This window comes from Geotrypetes seraphini, chromosome 7 (genome assembly GCF_902459505.1).
Source record: "Geotrypetes seraphini chromosome 7, aGeoSer1.1, whole genome shotgun sequence".
Lineage (NCBI taxonomy): Eukaryota > Metazoa > Chordata > Amphibia > Gymnophiona > Dermophiidae > Geotrypetes > Geotrypetes seraphini.
In genome coordinates, this window is record NC_047090.1 from 11348749 (window position 1) to 11374427 (window position 25679).

General features: G+C 45.5%; 1 protein-coding gene across 5 annotated transcripts in view; it reads left to right on the forward strand.

Annotated features, from left to right (window-relative positions):
• Nucleotides 1-25679, forward strand: part of PTPRO (protein tyrosine phosphatase receptor type O) — a 74569-nt gene that overhangs the window by 22414 nt on the left and 26476 nt on the right. For 4 of the 5 annotated variants that reach the window (XM_033952124.1, XM_033952123.1, XM_033952125.1 and 1 more), the window contains 14 exons: nt 1634-1828; nt 6651-6791; nt 10015-10419; nt 11362-11523; nt 12543-12733; nt 13237-13357; nt 13684-13877; nt 14022-14133; nt 16039-16190; nt 19630-19750; nt 20466-20593; nt 21734-21866; nt 22067-22187; nt 24841-24912. In XM_033952124.1, coding sequence (XP_033808015.1) covers nt 1634-1828; nt 6651-6791; nt 10015-10419; nt 11362-11523; nt 12543-12733; nt 13237-13357; nt 13684-13877; nt 14022-14133; nt 16039-16190; nt 19630-19750; nt 20466-20593; nt 21734-21866; nt 22067-22187; nt 24841-24912 — 2248 coding nt within the window. Of the gene's footprint in view, nt 1-1633; nt 1829-2719; nt 2751-6650; nt 6792-10014; nt 10420-11361; nt 11524-12542; nt 12734-13236; nt 13358-13683; nt 13878-14021; nt 14134-16038; nt 16191-19629; nt 19751-20465; nt 20594-21733; nt 21867-22066; nt 22188-24840; nt 24913-25679 lie in introns of those variants that run through there. The other variant, XM_033952127.1, reaches the window with a different exon arrangement.

Genomic DNA, 25679 nt, shown 5'->3' on the forward strand with positions numbered 1-25679 from the left:
AACATGAGAAAAAAGGCTCCCAGATAACTTGTGTGAGCAAGCCCCAAGAAGGAAAGGCCGAGTGTCTGAGAGTGTGGCACAATGGTTAGAACTCTGAGGTTGTGGGTTCAAAGCCCATGCTGCTCCTTCTGACCTCTGATTAGAGAGTTGCACGGGGACAGAAATCCCGCCCATCCCCGCCAGGATCCTCTCCGTCCCCACCCATCCCCGCCAGGATCCTCTCCTTCCCCATCCATCCCCGCCAGGATCCTCTCCGTCCCCACCCATCCCCGCCAGGATCCTCTCCGTCCCCATCCATCCCCGCCAGGATCCTCTCCGTCCCCACCCATCCCCGTCAGGATCCTCTCCGTCCCCACCCATCCCCGCAAGGAATTACCTCCATCCCCGCCCGTCCCCATAAAAAGCAGCAATTACTTCTGACAGGATCATCAATTCCACAGTTTCTTTTGCTGTTTTCCTTGTGGAATCTCTTTGGTGGAACCCTTTTTTTGTTCTCTGTTCAGGTAATTAACTTATAAACCCCCTCTTTTACTAAGGCTGACGTGTCCATTATATTATATGGACGAACCCTGCTTCCAAAGCCTTCCATCCCCGTGGGAGTCCCGTTGGCTAGAGGTGGGTCCCCATGGGAGTCCCGTGAGCCAGAGGGGGGACCCCGTGGGAGTCCCATGGGTTAGGGGGGGATTCCCATGGGACCCACGGGATTCCCGCGATCCCCGTTCCCGTGCAGACCTCTACCTCTGATCCCATATTGCCCCTGGCACATTAGACAGATTGTGAGCCTGCCAGGACAGACAAGGAAGAAATTCATGTAACATGTTCTGAGCTTCCCCTGGGAGAATGCTATAGAAAATTGAGTGAATGAATGAATGAATAAATAACATAAGGGAGGAGAGAGTGTAGCGCAAAGTATGGTGACATATGAATTAGCGTTACTACTGCAGAATGTTGCGGAAAATGGCTAGTTTGGAAGGAAAAAGAAGCATTTGTGCAACTTCGAATGCCACCCTCCTGCCTCTCACCCACCCATCCCTTTCCCTCTTTCAAGGTGGATTTACGCTGCCCTTTCAGATGACTCTAATTCTTAAACCCAGCTCCTCCTTCGTTTATTTGATTAGACTGTTTGCTTCACAGTGAAGTGTCTGTATGAGCTACATGCATCTAAGTGGATTATAAAACTATCTAATCCAAGTGTTAATAGGATGCAGGGGCTGAAAATGGTATTTGTCTTAACACTTTGAGCACTGATTTGGCTGATCCCAGTGCCATGTTTGAAGGCAGGGAAAAGATGCCCCAAATCAAGTGCCCCCCACCTACCCCCTATCATAAATGGGGTGGGAGGTGGGTAGGGTGGGTTTGCAGCAGAGAGCTCTCTCTTTCTGGCATAGAGCACAGAGGGGCAACAAAAGTTGGAAGCCCAGATCTGTCAAAGGGGCAAGAAGGCACAGCAGGCAGTTGCAAAGGGAAGTGAGCGCAATGCTGGTCTTCCTGAGAGAAACACTTTCTGCCCCTCTTTTTGTAGCATATAATAGGATCTAAAAACTAGCAGTGACAAGTCTGGCTACCTCCCCACTTTTAGCCTTCTGGCTGGCTCTGTTTCATGCTGATGCCTCTCTCTCTCTTCCTTTTCTAGGGCCTCTTCCTATATATAATGTTTCGATCGACGATTACAAACTTTCTCCTGAAACAGGAGTTGTCTTTGAGATTCAGTATCCACAAAAAAACAATGTATTCACTCGAGTGAACATCAGTTACTGGGAAGGTGATGACTTCCGCAGCACGCTATACACAGGAGAGGAAAGCGAGACCCACGGCACTCTGAACACAGGTAAAAAGAAAGAGAGAGAGATTCCCATCCCACTGTACACAGGAGAGGAGAGCGAGACCCACGGCACTCTGAACACAGGTAAAGAGAAAGAGAGAGAGATTCCCATCCCAATGTACACAGGGGAGGAGAGCGAGACCCACGGCACTCTAAACACAGGTAAAGAGAGAGAGAGAGATTCCCATCCCACTGTACACAGGGGAGGAGAGCGAGACCCACAGCACTCTGACACAGGTAAAGAAAGAGAGAGAGAGAGATTCCCATCCCACTGTACACAGGGGAGGAGAGCGAGACCCACAGCACTGAACACAGGTAAAGAGAGAGAGAGAGAGATTCCCATCCCACTGTACACGGGAATAGAGCGAGACCCACAGCACTCTGAACACAGGTAAAGAGAGAGAGAGAGAGATTCCCATCCCACTGTACACAGGGGAGGAGAACGAGACCCACGGCACTCTGGCACAGGTAAAGAAAGAGAGAGATTCCCATCCCACTGTACACAGGGGAGGAGAGCGAGACCCACAGCACTGAACACAGGTAAAGAGAGAGAGAGAGAGATTCCCATCCCACTGTACACAGGGGAGGAGAGCGAGACCCATGGCACTCTAAACACAGGTAAAGAGAGAGAGAGAGAGATTCCCATCCCACTGTACACAGGGGAGGAGAGCGAGACCCACAGCACTGAACACAGGTAAAGAGAGAGAGAGAGAGATTCCCATCCCACTGTACACAGGGGAGGAGAGCGAGACCCACAGCACTGAACACAGGTAAAGAGAGAGAGAGAGAGATTCCCATCCCACTGTACACAGGGGAGGCGAGCGAGACCCACGGCACTCTAAACACAGGTAAAGAGAGAGAGAGAGAGAGATTCCCATCCCACTGTACACAGGAGAGGAGAGCGAGACCCACGGCACTCTGAACACAGGTAAAGAGAGAGAGAGAGAGATTCCCATCCCACTGTACACGGGAATAGAGCGAGACCCACAGCACTCTGAACACAGGTAAAGAGAGAGAGAGAGAGATTCCCATCCCACTGTACACAGGGGAGGAGAGCGAGACCCACGGCACTCTGACACAGGTAAAGAAAGAGAGAGAGATTCCCATCCCACTGTACACAGGGGAGGAGAGCGAGACCCACAGCACTGAACACAGGTAAAGAGAGAGAGAGAGAGATTCCCATCCCACTGTACACAGGGGAGGAGAGCGAGACCCACGGCACTCTAAACACAGGTAAAGAGAGAGAAAGAGAGATTCCCATCCCAATGTACACAGGGGAGGAGAGCGAGACCCACAGCACTCTGACTCAGGTAAAGAGAGAGAGAGAGATTCCTATCCCACTGTACACAGGGGAGGAGAGCGAGACCCACAGCACTCTGACTCAGGTAAAGAGAGAGAGAGAGATTCCCATCCCACTGTACACAGGGGAGGAGAGCGAGACCCACAGCACTCTGAACACAGGTAAAGAGAGAGAGAGAGATTCCCATCCTAATGTACACAGGGGAGGAGAGCGAGACCCATGGCACTCTGAACACAGGTAAAGAGAGAGAGAGAGAGAGAGAGAGATTCCCATCCCACTGTACACAGGGGAGGAGAGCGAGACCCACGGCACTCTAAACATAGGTAAAAAGAGAGAGAGATTCCCATCCTACTGTATACAGGGGAGGAGAGCGAGACCCACAGCACTGAACACAGGTAAAGAGAGAGAGAGAGAGAGAGATTCCCATCCCAATGTACACAGGGGAGGAGAGCGAGACCCACAGCACTCTGAACACAGGTAAAGAGAGAGAGAGAGATTCCCATCCCAATGTACACAGGGGAGGAGAGCGAGATCCATGGCACTCTGCATAAGAACATCCTGGATCACACCAATGGTCCATGTTGTCCAGTCTCCTATTTCCACAGTGTCCAATCCAGGTCTTCAGTACCTGGCAGAAACCCAAAGACTAACATTGCATGCTACTGATCCAGGGTAAGCAGTGTGGCTTCCGCAGGTTTTCCTCCAGGAATTTATCGAAATCTTTTTTTAAACTCAGCTATGGTAACTGCTTTTACCACATCCTCTAGTACAGTGGTCTCAAACTCTGATAATTTCAGACAATCCACATTTTGGATTTGTAGGTACTTGGAGGGCCGCAGGAAAAATAGTTAATGACAACGTTGCATGAGTTAAAACTTGTTATACTATAACGGGCTCATGCAAAGTTGTCATTTCTTTAATAAGACATTAACTTTTTTTTTTTCTGCGGCTCTCCAAGTACCTACAAATCCAAAATGTGGCCCTGACTTTGAGACCACTGATCTAGTATTTGTGCTTCTAGGTAACTTCATGGAGTGTCCTCTAATCGTTCCACTCTTTTCAGGATTTTATTGAGCTCTGTCATATTTCTGCTCAACTATTTCTCTCCAAACTGAACAACCCTAACCTTTGTAGCCTTCTTAGGAGTCTTTCCATCCCTTCTCCCACTATATCTCTCTTGAGATGCAGCAACAGAGGCATTAGAGGAATCTCTTCTTCTCTCTTCCTTACCTAAGAACTCCTGACCTTCTCTCGTTTTGGTTTTTTGCTGGGTTATGACTGCTAATGTGGAAACTTAGCATCATGTAATTATAATTTGTTATTCTTCCAAATGTGCATCACTTTGCATTTCTCCAGATTCCGTTTCCTCTGCCACTTGGATGCTCGGTCTCGGTTTTCCAGTTTCCCAATTGTTTCCCATTTTATGTCTGGCCTCTGCTCTGAGAGTGCGTGTTCCAGGACGACCACTATGCTCTTGATATCCCAAGCTTTAAACAAATTAGTTTTTATGGTGGAAACAGCTTAAGGCATATTTATATTCTCAAGCATTTCTTTGAAAATATATTCATTATGCAGCGAGTACCTGAATAAATTCATGTCCACCGTTCTGAGCTCGAACGGTAAAGAAAATTGACTTAATAAATAATTTGTTGGATGTCTGTTTTAAATTATGTGTGCGTTTTGTAAACTGCACAGATTTGTATAAGAGATTTTCAATAAAATAAACCTCCACCTTCCTGCAATTTCTCACAATCTACATCTGACGTACTGGTAACAACTTTTAAATAATTATCTGTCTTATGCAGATTTGATCATCTCAGTCATCGTTCCCATTACCAGAAAACTGGTATAAAACTATTAGTGAATTGGTTAAAAAAAAGCCTAAAAATACTCTTAGGGATATTTGGAGCATTGAGATTTCAGCATCTCAATGGCCACAAATTTGATCTTGGAGAATGAGATATACAATGTCAGCGTCTATGAAACAAACTTGGTTTTTTTTGTTACATAGAGCTTTTTGGACCCCAGTTAGATTGCAAAAGTTAAATAGTTCTTTGTCTAATAGATGCTGGCATTGTAATCTGGATGTAGGGACTTTAGATCATCTTTTGTTCTATTGTCCCCATATCTTAGCCTTTTGGAACTCAATCTGGGATCAAGTAAATTGTTTATTGGAAAATCACGTAGCATTAACTTATGATACTGTACTTTTTGGTATGTCTATGAGAAAAAAGAACAATTTATCAAAAAGTATACAAGCTGAATATCCAAAAAAATCAAAAAAATAACCAACAAATATTCAGAATAAAGCTGCTAATAGTGGAAGGAAACAGGCTGAAAGGCAAGTAACTAACATGGAGAAAAAGACCTCAGTGTTTTCCCGTGGAAGATTTTTTGAAGCAGTTGCTCTCTTTCTAAAGATATTCCCCTGACGCAGCCACTTGGCGAAACAGGGCCTGTCGGGAATACTGAGTTCATGCTTTGAAAAGTGTGTCTGGTTCCGTATTGGAGTAACGGATATTTATTTCCACTGCTTGTGGGAGATGAATGGAAGATAAGTGCAAGTTTTTACAGTTTTTTGCTGTTTTTTTGCAGTTTAACTTATGTATTTTAAACTGTATCTTTATGAATCTTTCCATGGAGTTTTTTGACCTGGGATATGTTTTGTATGGCAGTTTATAACTGAACATATAGTTTCTTGGTTGTTTCCTTGAAACACTGAGGTCTTTTTCTCCATGTTAGTTACTTGCCTTTCAGCCTGTTTCCTTCCACTATTAGCAGCTTTATTCTGAATATTTGTTGGTTACTTTTATGAGAAAAAAGAGTCAGATATCAATGTGTAATAATAAACTTTTATTGATTTTGACCGTCCAACATATTACTAATAACTGGAAAGACCATAGTAGGCTTAATTTTAAGTTTTGGTGGAATTCAGTTTGTCACATATATAGAATGGAAAGATCAATAACGGTGCAAAATGGAAATTATAAAAACTTTATTAAAATTTGGGAACCATTAACATCCTTTTGTCATGATTGATGCCATTTTTCTAATATTTTTCTATTAACTATGTAAGATAAGGGTGGGGTGGGGGGTGGGTTTCTATTATATGAAAAATAAAAATTACTAGAGGGATTTCAGGATGGGAGAGGGAGTGTTATATTTGCAATTATAAGATATAATGATAAGATGTACAAGTGTTTAAATCCATTTTATTTGTTGCAATTTTTGTACACTTGATGAAAGTTTTAAAATGAATAAAGAATTTTTTTTTAAAAAAAGAAAATTTAGAGAGATTTAAAAATCATAGATCCCTGGGGTATTCCAGTCTCCTTTTTAAGTGAACCCACCGAAGCCCCTTCCAGATCCTCCAAATGTACCACAACCCAGTGTTGGAGGATGGCGAGAATGGTTCATTTCCGGAGCTCCCTCCCTCCCAAAAAAAAACCCTCACTAGCCTCGAAATCAGGATACAGGCTTCTCTAAGAATGAACCTTAAGATCTGCTTCTGCTCATGTTTCTTTCAAGGTGTGATGGTGTTAAAACACTGGCTGCCAGGGGTGTGTTACAGTCACATCACTTTCCAGCTGTTGTCCCAGACCTCCTTCAACAGGACCAACCTGGTGCAGTCCAGTGGCGTGCAACATGATCCTGGATACCACAGGACAGGTGTGTGACAGTCCCAGGGGCACCCGGGTAACACTGGAGAGTTTTGGGTGTGGAACACAACCCCAGGTCCGGCATTGCATGGAGCACTTGGGGCTGGAGGTGACCCCAGGGGTGGTTTCACATGTTAATTTTGGTGTCTGAGGCTGAAATGAGAAAATCACTTCCATCATTCTCTCCTCCAGCCCACAGAGGGGCCCTGGTAGCTGGTTCTGTATTCTAGATTCAATGTTCCACATGATTTAACTGCGAACTACTTAAATTACATTGTCCGGGTCTGGCAATCCTCTCTGCTTAGGGCCAGGATGGTCTGGGGCAGAGCCAGGAGTTCTCCAGGCACTGCTGACAATTGGTACCGATTCCTGGATAGCGCTCCAAGCAGGTTAGACTAAGTAAAAGACTCTCCTTCCTAGTCTGCCCATCCACAGTAACCATTATCTCTTCCTCTCTCTAAGAGATCCCATGTGCCTATCTCAGGCCCTTTTGAATTCAGACACAGTCTCTGTCACCACCACCTCTACCGGGAGACTGTTCCATGCATCTACCACCCTTTCCGTAACAAACTATTGCTTCAGATTACTCCGGAGCCTGTCACCTCTTAACTTCATCCTATGCCCTCTCATTCCGGAGCTTCCTTTCAAATGAAAGAGACTCGACTCATGCGCATTTACACCACGTAGGTATTTGAACGTCTCTTATCATATTTCCCCTCTCCCTATTGGCTAAGACTCTTAACATTTGCATCTCCTCTTCCTATAGGCTAAGGCTCTGTGCACCTGCATTGTGAGGTCATAGAGCTGCCCATCCACAGTAACCATTATCTCTTCCTCTCTCTAAGAGATCCTACGTGCCTATCCCAGGCTTTCTTGAGTTCAGACAGTCTCTGGCTCCACCACCTCTTCCGGGAGACTGTTCCACGCATCTACCACCCTTTCTGCAAAAAGGTATTTCCTGAGATTACTCCTGAGCCTATCACCTCTTAACTTCATCCTTTGCCCTCTCATTCCAGAGCTTCCTTTCAAATGAAAGAGACTCAGCTTCTATGCATTTACGCCACGTAGGTATTAAAACATCTCTGACATATCTCCCCTCTCCCGCCTTTCCTCCAAAGTATATAGATTGAGATCTTTAAGTCTGTCCCCACATATCATTTTAGTATCTTTCCTCTGGACCGACTCCATCCTTTTTATATCTTTTTGAAGGTGCAGCCCCCAGATTTGTACACAATATTCTAAATGAGGTCTCTCATCAATACCTCCTTTTTCCTACTAGCCATACCTCTCCCTATGCAACGTAGCATCCTTCTAGTTTTCGTCATTACCTTTTCAACCTGTTTGGCCACCTTAAGATCATCACATACAATCACACCCAAGTCCCGCTCTTCTGTCAGGCACATAAATTCTTCACCCCCTAAACTGTACCGTTCCCTTGGGATTTTGCAGCCCAAATGCATGACCTTACATTTCTTCAGATCACTCCCTCCAGCCCCCTTGGTACGTCACTGGGTAATTCCACATGGGTCACGGTCCTTTTTCCCTGCATCACATTCACAGCTTCCTTGAACTAGGCAAGCAAGGTCCACCTAGGACTTGGGACCCACTCCTTCAATACCAGGTCTCCAGCATGTTCTTGGTTCCAGTCCTTTCCCCCATGCTAATGATTTCTCCTCTCTTTTGTGGGCACACGGTACCTTGGAGTTCAGACCCCCTTCTTTCCTTCATACTCCTGACTTGAGGGAAGCAGGCCCCACTCCTGGTCTTTTCCTTTCCCTTTGCTCACCCTTGAGACTTTTAGGTCTGTCCCCATAGGCTTTATGACTGATCATTTACCCTCTGGACCAACTCAGTCCTATTTATATGTTTATGAAAGTGCAATCTACATAAGTCCAAATGAGATCTCACTCGACACTTACACAGAGGCACTATTGCCTCTTTTTTCCTATTGGCCATTCCTCTCCCTATGCATCCAAGTATCCTAGCTTGGCCCACCTTACGATAACCTCATATGATCACCCCCAAGTCCAGCTCCTGTTTTGTGTTCATTACCTCCTAAGCTGTATGGCTTCCTTGGGCATAGGCGTCTGAACGGGGGAGGCCACAGGGGCCTTGGCCTCCCCCCCCAATTTTCGGTCTCTGATTGTTGCCCTCCTGTCTCCTGGTGTTATAATTTTAAATCTTCGGGCAGCGTCAAACAGAAGGCCGGCATCAGAACCATTCATTCTACTTCCAAGGTAGGCCGAAGATTTAAAACTATAAAACCAGAAGGAGGTGGGTAGGGAGCTCAGGAGCTCCTGGGCACCCCCAAACAAAGCAGCGTTTTGTTGCCTATGCCTTTGGGTTTCTGCAGCCCAATTGCATGACCCTACCTTTAGTCGCCAAATTCTGACCAGTCTTCAAGCTTTGCTAGGTCTCCTTCATGTTATCCACACACCTTATTAAAGAGTTTCTTATCATCCGCTAAAAACTGCACCACAGAAGGCAGCTCTGAAAACAGGTTAATCAGACAAGCTGAGCCATTGCAAGATTTGCTGCTTCCAAGAAGTGTGGCCTCCTGGGGAATTTGCTGTACTTTCTGATGTCCAGAGGGCTTTGTAGATTCTCTCAAAAGGGCACTAAGCACTGTTCCACTCCTCCACATGGACACTGAGCACCATGCTGCTCATTCAGATTCATACAATTCCCCCATCAAACATTTTCATATAGTTCATCACAGAATTAATGTGTACGTCTAGCAGTAGGGTTACCGTATTTTTCAAATGAATAAGAGTTTTCATGACCCCACCCTCTGACCTCGCCCCCAGAAGCTAATTTTGAAAGTTTGGCAGGGCAGGCTCACTCAGAATTTGATGGCTCTCCCCCTCTTAACTCCTTAGTGCTACATTTCAATTTTCTTTGAGTCTGCTGCCCAGGAGGACACTTCTCTACAGGTCCCACCTATGTGAGAACAGGAAGTTGCTGCAGAGAAGTGTCTTTTGGGACAGGTTAGCGGCAGCAGGTGAGCTGCTGGTGGCCCAAAGAAAACTGAACTGCAGCGCCGAGGAGATAAGGGAGGGGGGGGGGGGGAGAGAGCCACCAAACTCCTTGTAATCCAACCGTGCCAAACAGTTTAAAAAACCTGTCCGGACACCAGACAGTCCTTTCAAAAGAGGACGTGTCCAGGTTTTCCTGGACATATGGTAACCCTAAGAAGTAATAGTAATTAATGACACTAATTAATTCTCTTCCAGTTCCATATCCACCTCGCAATGTGTCCCTCCATATAGAGCCTGTAGAACAGGGTACTCTAGTGGGAATGGATGTTGAGACTCTGAAAGAGATTCTCCCAGTCCCTTCCCAAGACCCCATGATGAGAGAAGACGCCATCGGCTTTTCTGGAGACCAGCCCGACAATGCCATGACCAGCATGGATTATATCAGCTGTCTGAAAGATGAAACAATTCCCTGGTCTTATAATGAGACTGAAAGTATAGTGAACAGGACAGCAGGTGCCTATGAGGATACGCTGAGCCCCTGCACACCTCCTGCCTCTTCACCAGCAAATCTTCTTACCCCTATCCGGATGCTACTGAGCTGGCTACCTCCCCGGCCACCCACTGCATTTGATGGATTCAATATTTGCGTCCAGAGAGAAGGTAAAAGTTGTTCCTTCTTTCTTCGGTGTCTTGTCAACTGTGAGAGCAAATGGGTGATCAGGTGCAAAGATGCATAGAATTGATGCAAAAATTGCATCTTTCTGTTGTGTTATGGGAAACTACTATGTTATCAGTTTTTGAGCAGAGGGCGCAGGCCAAAGGGTTTGTAGGAATTTCTGAGAAGTAAAAAAAGTAGCTAAATGCCCAGGTTAGACAGTAGCCCTCCCACAATACAGATTTGGAGCCTGGCGATGATTCTTCTTTTGCAAAGATGCAGATGGTGAAAGATGATGACTCTCTGCCCACACATCTCTAGCAAGTTAGCAATGGGGGGGGGGAGGGAAGGGGGGGTTATTGATGTGGTATTTTGTCTCTGGTTTTGCTTTGTGCATTGTATCTGTATGACTTTACCTGCTATAAAAGTTCATAAAACATTTCAAAATAACTGTGAGAGCAATAATCCGAGTTCTCTCTACGGGTAGGAAAGCATTTGACCTGTGTATTAGGGGCTTTCATTACTGATACACACTCTGGGGGTAACAGTATCTATGAAGTTTGCACCACTGGGACAGTTGTGATTGTCTATCTGATATGGAATTGGTGCTTCTAGATCTAATCGGAAAATCTTTAGATCTTGAAGCATCTGAAGGTATCACAGCTTGTGATGTTGACTTTGCTGTTCACACACGACAATAAGAATATCTGTATATAGAGATTTCCTTGATTCTCCTCCATCCACCCCTTCTTTGAGGTAGTATCTGTGTTGAGTATTGCATATGTTTCCCAGCTCCCTTTCTTCCTGTAAGGATATGGTGTGATCTTTTCTTCCATGCTATTAAAGATCTCTTGGTTACACTTCATAGCCTGGTTCTAGGTTCCTCTCCTGAGTAAGGGAATCTAATTCATCTCCCCTTTCCCTTCCCTTCCCTCCTTCTGATGTAGGTAATGCCACTCGATGTTCCACAGTCGATGAACACACTCTGGAGTTTGTTACTATCCTGAGGAATCCTGGGAAGTTCACATTATCTGTGGTAACCTTCAGCTCTTCTGGAACATGTGAGACTCGAAAAAGCCAGTCCTCCAAACCCTTCAATTTTTACATCAGTGAGTATTGAAGTTTGTGTCTGCACTGTTCAGCTGAGCTCAGTAGGTCAGGGACCCAGAGCACAGCTCATCTTCCCAGAGTAGCCATGCCCTTACCGTGTTCTTTCTTTCTCATATAAACATAAGACTTGCCCTACTAGGACAACCGAAGGTCCATCAAGCTCAGTATTGTGTTTCCAACAGTGGCCAAACCAGGTCCCAAGTACGTAGCAGAAACCCAAAGAGAAGCAACACTCCAGAGCTGAGACTGTGATGTCATAATGCCTCATTCCACCAATGCCTAAGAGCCAACCTCATCAGTGATGTCACAATGGCTTGATTGTCCTAGACTTGGCTCACATAGGAACATAAGAATTGATGTACTGGGACAGAGCGAAGATCCATCAAGCCCAGTAACCTTTTTCCAACAGTGGCCAACCCAGGTCCCAAGTACCAGACAGAAACCAAAGAGAAGCAACATTCCAGAGCTGAGACTGTGATGTCATAATGCCTCATTCCACCAATGCCTAAGAGCCAACCTCAGCAGAGCGAAGAACCATCAAGCCCAGCATCCTGTTTCCAACACTGGCAGTCCCAAGTACCTAGCTAGATCCGAAGTAGTAAAACAGATTTTAGGCTGCTTATCCTAGGAATAAGTGTCTGGTCTGTTTACTTGCGTGGGTCATATCATGTATAGCTATAGTTGAAGTCTTCAAACTACCTGTATAAGCCCTTTCCAAACCTGTCCAAACAATGAATATGCGTGGGATAAATTTGCTTGTACTGGGTCTCATCTATACATGTTCATGAATAGCTGTGGCTCCCTGGGACAGGTTTGGGAAGCCTTGGTTTAGAAGTAGAGATGTGTGGGCAAGTCTGATGGCTGAGGCGGCAACCATTTTCATGGTACATTTTTCTTACAAGAAACTGAGTATGCCTGGGTACAAGCAGCGTACGTTAAGGGCTGGTCTGGGCTGCCAAATCAGTGCCCTCAGAGGGAACTGGTTCTGCTAGCTAAATCTCTTCTGTGATCTCAACAGGTCCCAGCGGAGAACTGTTTGAAGAACTGAGTGAGAAACCAGAAGAAGTAACGGTGAGAGTCCTGAACAGCTCCACAGCTTCTGTGTCCTGGAAGTACCCCCTGGTGAACTGCACTGGCGCCATTGTGTCTGTGGTCTCGCTCACTTGCCAGAAGGAAAACCAACCGCTGGAGAGAGACTACTGCAGCCAGGTACCAAGCGTGATATGTTGTACTGAGGAGCCAAGAACGAGACAGCCTGATCTGTGTTACCCAGTTACCAAAAAGCAAACAGCCATCTGTGTACTTCTCAGCCTGATCAGTGGCACTCGGGTACCAAGAAGTAGACAGCTGGCTGTGTCCTACCCAGGTACTGAAGGCCAAACAGCTTCCTTTAGCCTTTGTGCCAGGACTTGAGAGCAGTGGCACAGACATCCTGGGAAGAGGGATGCCACCTCTGGAAGGTCTCTATCTGGAAATTACTCTAACCATTCACTCCCACAGTTACAGAATGCCAATAGATCTCAAAAAGTGGGAAGCTCAAAGCATTTTAACAGTGACCCAAGTAACCTCCCCCCTCCACACACACAGACCAGCTGAAACAAACATTACCAGAAGATCCAGACTCTCTGACCTCTGTGCGCCTTCCACACTGCACCAGCCCCGGATGTCCTGGAGATATTCCGAAGCAAGCTCACTTTCACACTCTCTTACAGGTGAACCTCAGTACCAGTGTTATTGAGAATCTGGTCCCAGGAGCACAGTACCAAGTGGTGGTTTATCTGCAGAGAGGACCCCTGGTTGGACCCCCTTCTAATCCTCTGACATTTGTAATTAGTACGTCTCCTTTGATTATCCCATGCTTACATGAAATAGGCTTGCATTCTTAAGTTCTGGGCTTCAATGGCTGTTTGTGCGACACCCATGTACACTACACAACAATGCGAACATCAGAGACCCACTGAGACCCCTCAGTGATGGTCCACACACAAAACACAGCCATCCATGATATACAGTGCAGAAATCCTGCTCATATGAAAATATGAAACTAAATTGCAAAGCATCAAAATGCATGAAATCCCTTATTATTTACATTCTGGTAAACTCCATGTCCAGCTGAATCCTACCATACGCCTAGGTTGTTTTTTTTTCTTTGACTTTAGGACCTACTGGGATCACAGAGCTGGCGCTGTACCCTCTGAGCCCCAACGCACTGATTCTGAGCTGGAGCAGACCACACCGGGGGGTGTTGCAGAAGTATTTGGTGGAAATGTTTTACTTTAATCCCTCCACCTTGCTGTCCCAGTGGACACCTTACCACGAAATAGCAGCCACTCGCTCACAGACTGTATCGGTGGTAAGAGATCTCTGTAATAATGATGTTCACAGGTCTTGGGTTCGAGATGGCGGTCAGGGGCTGGCGTAGGTGCTGTATCGTTCAGTGTGTAAGACTGGGCTTGGGCGATTCCATGTGCAGTAACTGACTTTGGTTTTCTCCCAGAGAATCACAGATCTGCGACCTGCCTGGTTCTACAGCTTTCGGGTTAACATGGTAACGTGGGGTGTTCCAGAGCTGCGCTGTTGTGATACACCCATTGTCAGCCTCGTTACAGGTAGGGGCTGTTGAGGCGACTTTACACAAAAACTAAGCCTGCTAAAATGAAATATTAAACATGTCTGTTCTATTACAGAGATACACAAGAGACAGACAGGAGAGGGGGGAAGGGGATTTAGTGCTCCTATTTTCAGGATTAGCTCAAAGCCTAGAGCATTAAGAGAGAGCCAGTTGCAAGAAGCATATAAAATATACCATATAATCTTAAGGCTCTTTATATCATTCTCCCAACCCTAGTACCTAAGCAACCTTTATGTTTCAAGAGTTTTTATTGATAACAGAAGCATATAAGTTCAAGAATAATTGCCAAAGAACAAAGTACAGTCCCCACCTCCAAAGGCTAAACAATCTATAAAAGTCCCCAGAGACCCAAGCTAATAAAATCCTACTTAAAGGAAGGAAAACTACCCAAAAAATCAGGAGCCAGTGGTCTTAGGACTCTCGTTTCTAAAGGGCACCCTAGGGCCTACTCAATCCCAACCAATGAATCTCCCCCATCCTGGAGATAATAGGTGAAAACAATGTAGTGCACAGGGCAATACCAAACACCAAAGCCTAAATGCTAAAAAGCAGGTCCCCATAAGTGGAAGAAGCAGTTCAGGACACTAACCCTAGGGTTTCCCATAAAAGCACCTCTGCTGTAAAGGTTTAAGCTCCATCAACGAGTGTGTGAAGCTTATTGCGCCAACGCCAGAAGGAAGGAGCGAGAGGGCTGCTATCCTGTCTTTTGATGAGGATACGGTCAAAACAGAGAAGTTATGGCATCCTGATAGAAACGTCCAGCATGAAGCTCTTTCACAAACCTGAAGCGCCAAAATTACAAACAGGGCAAAACAAGTAGAAGGAAGTCTGTGTGGCAGCATAGCAAAGTCCATCGCATGGGGGGGGGGGGAGCCCGCCCAATGGTGGGTTCGGCAACAAGAGATACAGGTTCAAATACAACTTCAGATGTTTATTTTTTTTTTTTCTTTAAAATTCTGAGCCCTCCAGGAACAGAAAAATATCGTCTGTACCTGAATGGACACCACTTCAATAGCCTTCAGGGCTGCAGGTTTCTTATACAGCCAGAAACGATGAAGGATGTACTGTAAACCTCTTTCAGAACACAGGTCAATGATCTTTACTAGTTTGAAATGGAGGCCTCTTTGGCAGACAGATGTGGCGTAAGAGCCAGGACCATCAGGGTGGGTGGGGTGGGGAACCTGCCTGGGCCCAAGAAAGTCCCCTCTAATGCTGTGGCCAGCTCAGCTGCTCAAGTGAATTCAAACAACTCAAGTAAATCAGAGTGAAGTCTGTTCTTGCTACTCAGCTTTTCAGCTTGTCTTCCGAAAAACACTTTCCTAAGCTCTTCTCCACCCTATCCTAGCCACTCTTCCACCTGCATAGTTCTCCACTCCCCATCTCCTCCAAGCTGGATCTGTCCTCTCAGCCTCTGGAGACTTCCCTCCAGAAAAGCTAAGCAGCATTTTGTCAGGCTGACTCACACTTGCTGAGAATGGTGAATTGTACAAGACCAAAACATAAGAACATAAGAAGTTGCCTCCGCTGAGGCAGACCAGAGGTCCATCTCGCCCAGCGGTCCACTCCCGCGGTGGCCCATCAGGCCCACTGCCTGAACAGTGGTCTCTGACTAATTTTATAAATTACCTCTAATCCTATCCCTATAACCTTACCTCTACTCCTATCTGGCTGCTCTGGAGGTGCCATCAGTGCAAAGCCCTGAAGAAAGTCAGGGAGTCACACTTGGGGGTCAGTGGGAGGCACAGCTGGCTCCTGGCTCTTACATCAAAGACTTGCTTGCAACAGCTCCTGGATGTGTTGCTCACTCTTGTCTCAGGCTTGTAATTTTCAGAGTATTGTGAATTCAGAGGGGCTTAAAGTGGCACCTTTCCATCCTTTACAGCTCCGCTATCCCCAGAAATCAGCACTGTGGAATATTTCAACAACCTGCTCTATGTCAGCTGGACCTACGGAGACGAGGCCTCTGATCTCACTTACTCCAGGATGCTACACTGGGAACTGGTGGCTGAAGGCAGGAAGAAAGTCAAGAAAAATGTAAGTGGGTTCTCCGCACATGGCGTAAATGCGCATGAGTCGAGTCTCTCTGGAGCGAGAGGGCATAGGATGAAGTTAAGAGGTGGTAGGCTCAGGAGTGGTAGATGAGTGGAGCAGAGACTGTGTCTGAATTCAGGAAAGCCTGGGATCTCTTAGAGAGAGCGAGAGATAATGGTTCCTGCGGATGGGCCGTTTGGCCTTGAGCTGCCATCAGGTTTCTATGTATGCCTGGCAGAGCATGCCAAAGCTTTACAGCCTGACAGTCAGCAGCAGGAGACAAGGTGTCAGCAGTGAGGAGCAGGGGTCCTAGTCCAGGAGCTTCCCATTAGAATCAGTGAGGAGGGGTCCCGATCGCCCTTTTCCTGGACCCACTGCAGAAGACTGGCAACAAATTGCATTTGGTAACGGTTCAACAAGTACCACAGATGAGAACTCAGCACGAGTTAATCTATCGGGAGAAGTGTAGTAGGCGTCCCTAGAGGGCTGCAGATGTATAGAGAACACAGCACATCGTTCAGAAATCTCAAGTACATAATCAGTATATATCTCAACAATGGTCTTCCTTTGCACTTCCAAATTTGACAGTTTACACAGCTGACTAATACCTCTCGAAAAACCACCTGTCTTTTGGATCCTATACCATCTTCTTGGATCTTGGAATCCCATCATTGCTTTATTCCTTATATTTTTCAAATGTTTTGTAATAGTTTATCTACTGCTATGATGCCAGATGTCTGGAAACATCCAATTTTAAAGAAAACAACTCGATCCAGATTCCCCATCGAATTACCGTCCAAATTTGAATCTTCCTTATCTTTCTAAAATGACTGAACAAATAGTTTTTAAACAGCTTTCTGATTTTGTAGAATCTAAAAACATTCCCCATCCTCAACAGTCTGGTTTTGGTCCTGAAACAATCGCAGTCACTCTTGAATTTTCTTCAGTCAGCTTTAGATAGAGGTAATATTGTTTGGTTGGGTTCTCTTGATCTTACATGAGCTTTTGCTTCTTTCATGTATTACAGGTAATGTTCTTTCTTGGTTCAAGTCTTATCTAAGTAATTGGTTTTTTCAGGTACTCTTCTAATGGTCATCCCACCTCAAAGTTGCTCCATTTCTTTTTAATATTTTCTTAAGTCCTTTGGCACTTACGTTACAGGAACAAGCTGTTAAGGGTTTTTTAATGCTGATGTTTCTCTTATGACTACAGTTTTCCATTTACTATTAGAATGGTTGGCTGATAATAAATTACATCTTACTTCTTCTAAGTCTCTTGGATCACAGGTGAGAATTTTATCCCAAATATATCACCTACTCTTATGTCTAATCCACTTTTTATATTAGATCAATGTAGATATTTAGGTGTCATTCTTGATCATCAGCTTTCTTTCGAATATCAAGTATCAGCAGTAGTTAAATCCTGTTTTTATTCCTTAAGACAATTTTGCTCAACTCATCCATTCCTTGAAAAGGAATCACAAAAGGAACGCAGAGAGAGGGGAGACATGATCGAGACGTTCAAATACCTCACGGGCCGTATCGAGGTAGAAGAGGATATCTTCTTTTTCAAAGGTCCGACGGCGACAAGAGGACATCCGTGGAAAATCAGGGGCGGTAAATTGCACGGCGACACCAGGAAATACTTTTAAACCGAAAAAGTGGTTGATCGCTGGAATAAACTTCCACTTCAGGTGATCGAAGCAAGCAGTGTGCCTGATTTTAAGAAGAAATAGGATCGTCACGTAGGATCTCTACACAGTTAAATAGGGGAGGGTCATTAGGGTGGGCAGACTAGATGGGCCGCGGCCCTTATCTGCCGTCTTTTTCTATGTTTCTATGATTCTTTCAAAACTGGCCTATTGTAATAGTATTTACACAGGCTGCTAAGAAAGCAAGCAGAATGTTAGGAATAATCAGGCTAGGAATGGAAAACAAAGATGAAAATGTTGCATTGCTCTATGGTACAACCGCACCTCGAATACTGTGGGCAGTTCTGGTCGCCATATCTCAGAAAAGATATAGCAGAATTAGAAAAGGTACAGAGAAGGGTGACGAAAATGATAAAAAGGATGGGACGACTTCCCTATGAAGAAAGGCTAAAGTGACTAGGGCTCTTTGTCTTGGAGAAGAGACGGCTCAAGGGTGATATGATAGAGGTCGATAAAATACTGAGTAGAGTGGAAAGGGTAGATGTGAAACACTTGTTCAATCTTTCCCATAATACTTGGACTAGGGGGCATGTGATGAAGCTACTAAGTAGTAGATTTAAAACAAACCAGAGAAAATATTTCTTCACGAATCGTGTAATTAAACTCTGGAATTCGTTGCCAGAGAATGTGGTAAAATCAGTTAGCTTAGCGGGGTTTAAAAAAAGCTTGGCTAATTTCCTAAAAGAGAAAGTCTATAGGCCATTATTGAGATTCCTAGGATAAGCAGCATAAAATCTGTTTTACTACTTGGGATCTAGCTAGGTACTTGGGAGCTGGGTTGGCCACTGTTGGACCTTTGGTCTGTCCCAGTAGGGCAATTCATATGTTCTTAGCTCTACCTCAGACTCAGATTCGAAGATTACAAACTATTCAAATCATCTTCTTTCTAACATGTCACGTTATGAAGCTTCAGTTTATCTTGATTTTCAAATCAATACATCAGTTTATCTTGATTTTCAAATCAATACATTGCGACAATCCATCATATCTTTCTTTACTTAGCCGCCTTTATTTTCCAATAAGAGCTTTATGCTCTTTGAATGATCAACTTCTTCATATTCCTTCTCCATGTTCAATTCATTATGAACTTACCAGAGAGAGAGCATTTTTCTGTCTTTCGCCCTCTCTTTGGAATTCTCTTCCATCCTCAGTACATCTTAATTTATGTATTTAGGATTTTATATCTTTATTAGACTTATCTTTTTGAACAGCCTTTTTTGGCTCTGGTATGGTTCGGATTTACTGCAATTTTTAATTTTACTTTCAATTTTTTTTCTTTTTTCCTTTTGGAGAAGTAGCTAATTTTATTGTATGTTTTATAAATTATGTGATCCGCTTTGTTATTGTATAAGGAAAGATAGCATATGAAATAAAATAAAGTATAACAGTGAGAGGCAGCATTAGGAAACCGAGGGCAGAATGAATGATTGACCAGGTGATGTGATGGCAGAAAAGGCTCTGCAGGTGAACCATTCTTCTGCTGCTCTCAAGGAAATGTCTCGAACATGTAAGGCATGCTGACCTGGTGGTATGGGGCGGGTGAAGAGGCTTGTGGGCATTGAGAGCTTACTTCATTTTACTTGGGGTTTTGGGCACGGTTAGACTGGGGGGAGCGCTCAAGTTTTCCATATAAGAGAAAGACGGGTGTAGATCTCTGCAGGGACTTTTTCTTGGAAAGGGGGGTGGGGTATATGTGTCCTTTCATCCCCCTTCCTACTCGTCTCTCCACAGGTCATGCGAAGTGTGATGACTGCTGTGCTCAGTCTGCCTCCAGGGGATACCTACAACCTGACTGTAACGGCCTGTTGTGAGGGAAAGAGCAACACTTCCACAGCTCACCTTGTTTCACTTGGTGAGAATCTGCTGCAGGAGCAGTCTTTATTCATTTAGCTTCCTGTGTAACAAACAGGGTATTTTCTAGAAGCTAATGCCCTGAGATCTGAGGTAAATCTAAGAAAATGCAGGTGGGGCGAGGCCTGTGCTTGTCCCGTTCAAGGAGGTGGTGGTGAGGGGGGGTGTTTTATACTCTGTGCGCGGTACGTGTGCTTCTTCTGATGACATAGGACAATCCCAGTGCTTAACAAGTGCCCCTGGGGGGGGGGGCTGCTTAGCTCTGGCTTTGTTTCTCTTACTTCTCCATGGGTCAGATGTCCTCTATTTGCTGAACAAAATGGGACAATTCATTGTGGCCATTTCAACATAAGATTTTCAGCATGGCCGCTATGAATTGTCCCATCATGGGAAGGCTGGGCTTCACGGTACCGACGCAGCAGATGTAGCAGCTATGGTGGCTGCTTATTCCCCTAGAGCCTGGATTGCGAACAGGGAGGAGAGGGGGAGCGTATAATTTTTTGGAGGGTGGGGGCATTGCTCCCCCCAAGCTAAAATTTTTATGGGGGTTGTGGGGGATATTGCCCACCCAAACACGGAGAAATTGGATGATTTATCACGGCCAGTTCATTGTGCTGAACTGGCTGTGATGAATCGTTAGACCTTTGCTGGAAGAGGAGAGGCTTTTCTAAAATGTTTTAGCAATCCATGTTTAACCATACTTTGTCTCGTTGTAGACCCAGTTCCACCAAAGTCTTTGTTTACCGTGAATAAGACGCAGACATCAGTCACCCTGCTCTGGCTGGAGGAAGGTGTGGTGGATTATTTCTACGTATCCTGCTGGCTGCTGGACTCCAGGCAGGAGGTAGGTACCACACTGTCATGTGGAAGTACTACTGAAGGCATGGGCCGTCCTCTACCACGACTCCCCACCGGAGCTGCTAGTTGGGCTTGGGGAGCGTTTGGGAACTTTGGGAGAGGACAGCAGTGTGGAAGGATGGGATCAGGTAGGGGGAGGGGAGACTGAAAAGTCTTCGGCGCAGATTAGGAGGGCATCTACTTACGCAAGTGCTGGCATTTATTTTCAAGCGTGTGAATCATTTCAGAAAGCCGTTATTTGTACATGGAGATAATTGGTAGGGTTACCAGACGCCCGAATTTAGCTGGACTAAGAGGACAGTCTGGGTGTCTTGATCATATCCCACACCATGAACAGCGTTAACAGGCACCACAGATAAGTTACTTACTGAAAATCAACTTCATTAGATGGGGAATTGCATGGGGAGAGAGACCTACTGGGGAATGGACTGGGAAACAGGTCAATTAGGCATGACTAGGTGGTTGCCTGGGGCAGCAGCTTCTGGAAGGCTGCAATGAAAGCAAAGCAACAGATCCTGACGTCCAAACTCAATGGACCATCTATGCTACTTCCTCCTGCAGGGAGGGGGCAGCAAAGAGCAACTGCTGACAAAGCAGAACAATAGATCCTGCCAGGACTAGGGTTACCAGACTTTCCAATCGGAAAATCCGGACCCCTAGGCCCGCCCAGTTCCACCCAGCCTCGCCTTGTAATGTCCTAATCCCATCCCCAGTCCCGACCTTGCCCCGCCCCCCCGCTGCCTGCTCTTGTCGGGCAGAAAGGAAATCTGCGCATGCATGGATTTCCTTCCTGCCCGACGCAATTTGAGGAGGCTTTTCAAAACCTGGACAAAGTGCCGGGTTTTGAAAATCCGTCTGAACCCCTGTTCATGTTCTTAAAAGGAGGACGTGTCCAGGGAAATCCAGGCGTCTAGTAACCCTAGCCAGAATCATCAATGCGTACTTTTACGTGCAGGAAGGGTGGGGGTGGGGGTGGTGGTGGGCAGTTTACAAACAGCTGAAAGTGGGGAGCAGGAAAGAATGTTGATGAGAATATGGATGAGGGAATGGGGTCAAAGGTTGGTTAGTTCTAGGATGGCAGGGAAAGTTTGGTGGGTCTCTTCTCATGGTTCCTGTGTGTATGTAGGAATGCGTCAAAGTCTCTTCCCATGTTGTGACGGTGTCTGGACTGCAGCCAGACTCATCCTATAACTGCAGCGTGAGCAGCATCAGCCACCAGACCCGCAGTGCTCCGGCTTTCATTACCGTCTCCACACTGGGTGAGCCACAGTTTATCCTACTCTTGGGGTGCAATGCAAGAGGTTTCCTGCATGGTGAACTAGAAGAGGGAGACATGCCTTCTGGGGGTTTTAAGCATACTTTAAGCAGAGTGTTATATTAAAATGTAGTTCATAAGACCAACAAAATCTAACAAATATAAATGCCAAGCGTGAGTGAGTTCCATGGCTTGTATTTGCAGGAGTTGAGCTCAATCCAAATGTCATGGTGATATCTGTGCTGGCTCTCCTCAGTATCCTCTTGATTGGTCTCCTGGTTATCATGCTGCTCGTTCTGAGAAGAAAACATTTGCAAATGGCCAGGTAGGTTGCCTCAGTCAGGACCCCTTTGGCAAACTCATGTCCCTGCTACTAAAGAAGAACCTTTATATCAAGTCCCATCCCATCCCATAAGCTTAAAAGAGGTGCCCACATGACCTTCCAACCCAGGCAACCTGTAATAACATTTCTGTAACACAGATGCTGGCATTGGCCACATCTGTTAATAAGGTTTAGTCAACTGACACAGTTAAGCTTCTTACTTCTGAGGATGGGATTCATGCTGTAAAGTGTGGTTGTGGGGGGGATGGAATGAAGCCTGGGTAACCTTCCTAGGAATGGCAGCTGGTGCAGACGGTGGGGACCGGCCTGGGAGGTTTTCATGGGTTGGGATGTGATTGGTTGACGTTATGTGATGTATGAGATGTACTTTTCTCACATGAGTGAGGTCGTTTTTGACCTGTCTAGTCTGCCAACCTTCCATGGCCTGTTCCTAGACTTAATCCAGAACCCAGACCCTCCCACGCCCTATGTCTGAACCCCAAGCATTTCAATAATCTAAATAGCTACCTTAACTAGTGAGGCTATTGCCTGAGTATCTAGTCACTAGTTTAATTGGTCTGCTCAAGGTGGCTTACGAGAACATTAATGAAACCATCGCTCTGCACCACTCAAAGTGACAAAAGGGAAGTGGGGGGGCGGGACCCAGCAGTCACCCAGTGCAGCCACCCCCAGCCTCCTAACCTCCTTCATAAACCTATGGCACATCCCACCTGCAATTCATCTCACTTTGCGTCCCCTGAACAAGCTTCTCAAGCTACAAAAGTTCCCAGGCACTTCAGTGACAGGGTCAACTACCCATTGCAAAACATCCGAGAAATAGAACAACCTCAGAGGAAAGAGTGGGAGCAGCTTTTTCTAGGGGAAAACTTTTGTATTCCAAGCTAGTGCAATGAATTCTTATTCCCCAAGCTCAGTCTTACCACTCATTTAGACAATTTTTGAAAACTTACCTGTTTGACAAATATGTGACTTGATTGCTATTGTTGTATTTTCCAAGAGATATTTGGCATGTTTATGTATGTGATCCGCTGATTGTACAGTTTTCTCTAGTTGTAAACCACCTTGAACTAATGGTTTGGCAGTATATAAGAATTTATTATTATTATTACTAGTTTTTTAGCCCTTTACATTAACGGGTGCTAGAATAGATTTGTAGACTTAGGCATGCATTTCTTTCTGTCTTTCTTTCTCTCTCCCTGCACCCTTTCTTTCTGTCTGTCTTTTTTCTGTCTCTCTCCCCCTGTCTGTCTTTCTTTCTGTCTCTCTCTCTGGCCCCCTGTCTGTCTGTCTTTCTTTCTGTCACTCTCCCTGCCCCCCTGTCTATCTGTCTTTCTGTTTATAACTTTGATAAATTGCTTTGAACCGCCTAGAACTCCCTGGGTATGGCAGTATACAAGAATAAAGTTATTATTATTATTATTTCTTTCTTTCTGTCTCCCTGGCCCCCTGTCTGTCTGTCTTTCTTTCTTTCTGTCTCTCTCCCTGCCCGCTGTGTGTCTGTCTTTCTTTCTTTCTGTCTCTCCCCCCTGTCTAGCAGCACCCCTTCCCTGCTCCCCCTGTCCAGCAGTAGCCCTTCTCCCTTACTTTTACCTCCCCCCCTGTCCAGTAGTACCCCTTCTCCCTTCCCTGCTCCCTGTCTAGCATCCACTAAGCCGGGCAGCCTCAGGACTTTTGCTAGGCCTGCCCGCATCACATTATCAAAGTGAGACGGCCTAGCAAATGCCCTGCAGCTGCTTGATGAAACCACAGCTGCTGCTGCTGCTGGTCTAGGGGTGAGAAGAGGAGGCGTTCCGTCAGTGGCAGCGTAGTCAGAAGGCAGGAAGTCAGCTGGCGTTGGAGATCGGGGCAGGAAATCAGCTGAGGCAGGCACTGCGCATGTGTGGCGCAGAAGCACTGATCACGGCGCACGGATATTGAAGTGCGCATGCGTGCTAAGGGTTTTATTATAGTCTTCAGGTTTGTTCTTTTCTAATTTTTTCTAATTTTATATTGCCCACCACTCTCTTGTTGCTTAAGGAAGGGCAGTAGATCAAATATAAGTAACCATAAACCATTCCGAAACCCCTTCCCCCCACAGGGATGTTATCAGTTTTAGCCTTGTAATTCACTTGCATACCACCTGGTGGCAGCATAACACAAGCGCACAGGATATCCTTTCTGTACGCTTCTCCCAGGGAAGCCCTTTGCTTGAACTGATTATTCACCAGCTTTGTCTCAAATTAAACTAGAGGTGTATGAATTTCAGAGTCATAAGTGAAAAACTTTGTAGGCAAATTGAACATGTAAATCTTAATTCCCAGTTCTCAGATGGATGGAGAAGAGAGTAAATTTGGGCCCCTAAGGTTGAGAGGGGTGAGCGTGGAATGTTGTTATTTTTAGTCGTGTGGGTTTGGTGAGTTGTATGTTAGTGGTCAGCATGTGTTACCTGCAGGGCAGAACCCTCCATTCACCCCTTCCCTATAGTGATTTCAGGGTGTTTAATATAGCTATTGAGCTGAGCCAAAATTTCACATGTTGCTTTAACTATTATCACTGCACTGTGCTAACCTTAAAAGCCAGGTGAAACAGCTCACAGGAGACTGAGGAGGAAGACTAGCCTGGTGCATGTCTGATGATCCTTGTTGATCTTTTCTAGCAGGGAATATGGGGCTGGAACATTTGTTAACTTTGCTTCGTTGGAGCGAGATGGAAAACTTCCGTACCACTGGTGAGTTTCCCACTGCAAATGTTTCCATAGCTTTGAAGATCAATAGGCTCCAGGTCCAGAATCTGCAAAGCCAAGAACTTCCTGCATTCATTTGTGCTGAACCGTGGGGGCTGCAGTATTCACGAGCTTCCTTATACCATTGCATTCATCTATGCTAAGCCTGGGAGGGGGTTTCTGCAGCACTCAATCCTTCCTCTTCTGAAGAGATGCTCTGCATTTGCTCCATGTTTTTATGAGTTCAAATCCAGTCCTCGTCTCCACCAGCTCCACCATCCTTATATTGCTCTAGAGCAGTTAGGTTTACAGGGTATACGCAATGAATAGGCATGTAATAAATCTGTATGCAAATCTATCACTTGCATATTCATGGAGGGTATCCTGAAAATCTGACTGGCTGATTTGTCCCAAGGTCAGGGTGGGAAACTCCTGCTCTGGAGTCTGTCCCATTTCACCTCTTAGGGGGAGTCAGTGACTATCGGGGGCTGGGGGGACTTCATGCCTTTATCCCTCCAGTGGTCTCTGGTCAGTTTGGTCATTATTGAATCAAGCCCTATTTTTTTGCTGTGGATGTTTTTACAATGTTTCATTATTGCAAAAAAAAAAAGTCCCAATGATGAGCCTGTCCTAGTCCCACCCAAAATATGCCCCAGCACGCTTCCTTGAGATTCTGACTTGCTATGGACAAAAGCATTTTAATTAAGGTTACCATATGGCTCCAGAAAAAAGGGGACGGATTGAGACATCCGGGTTTTACTTCCATTAAAAGC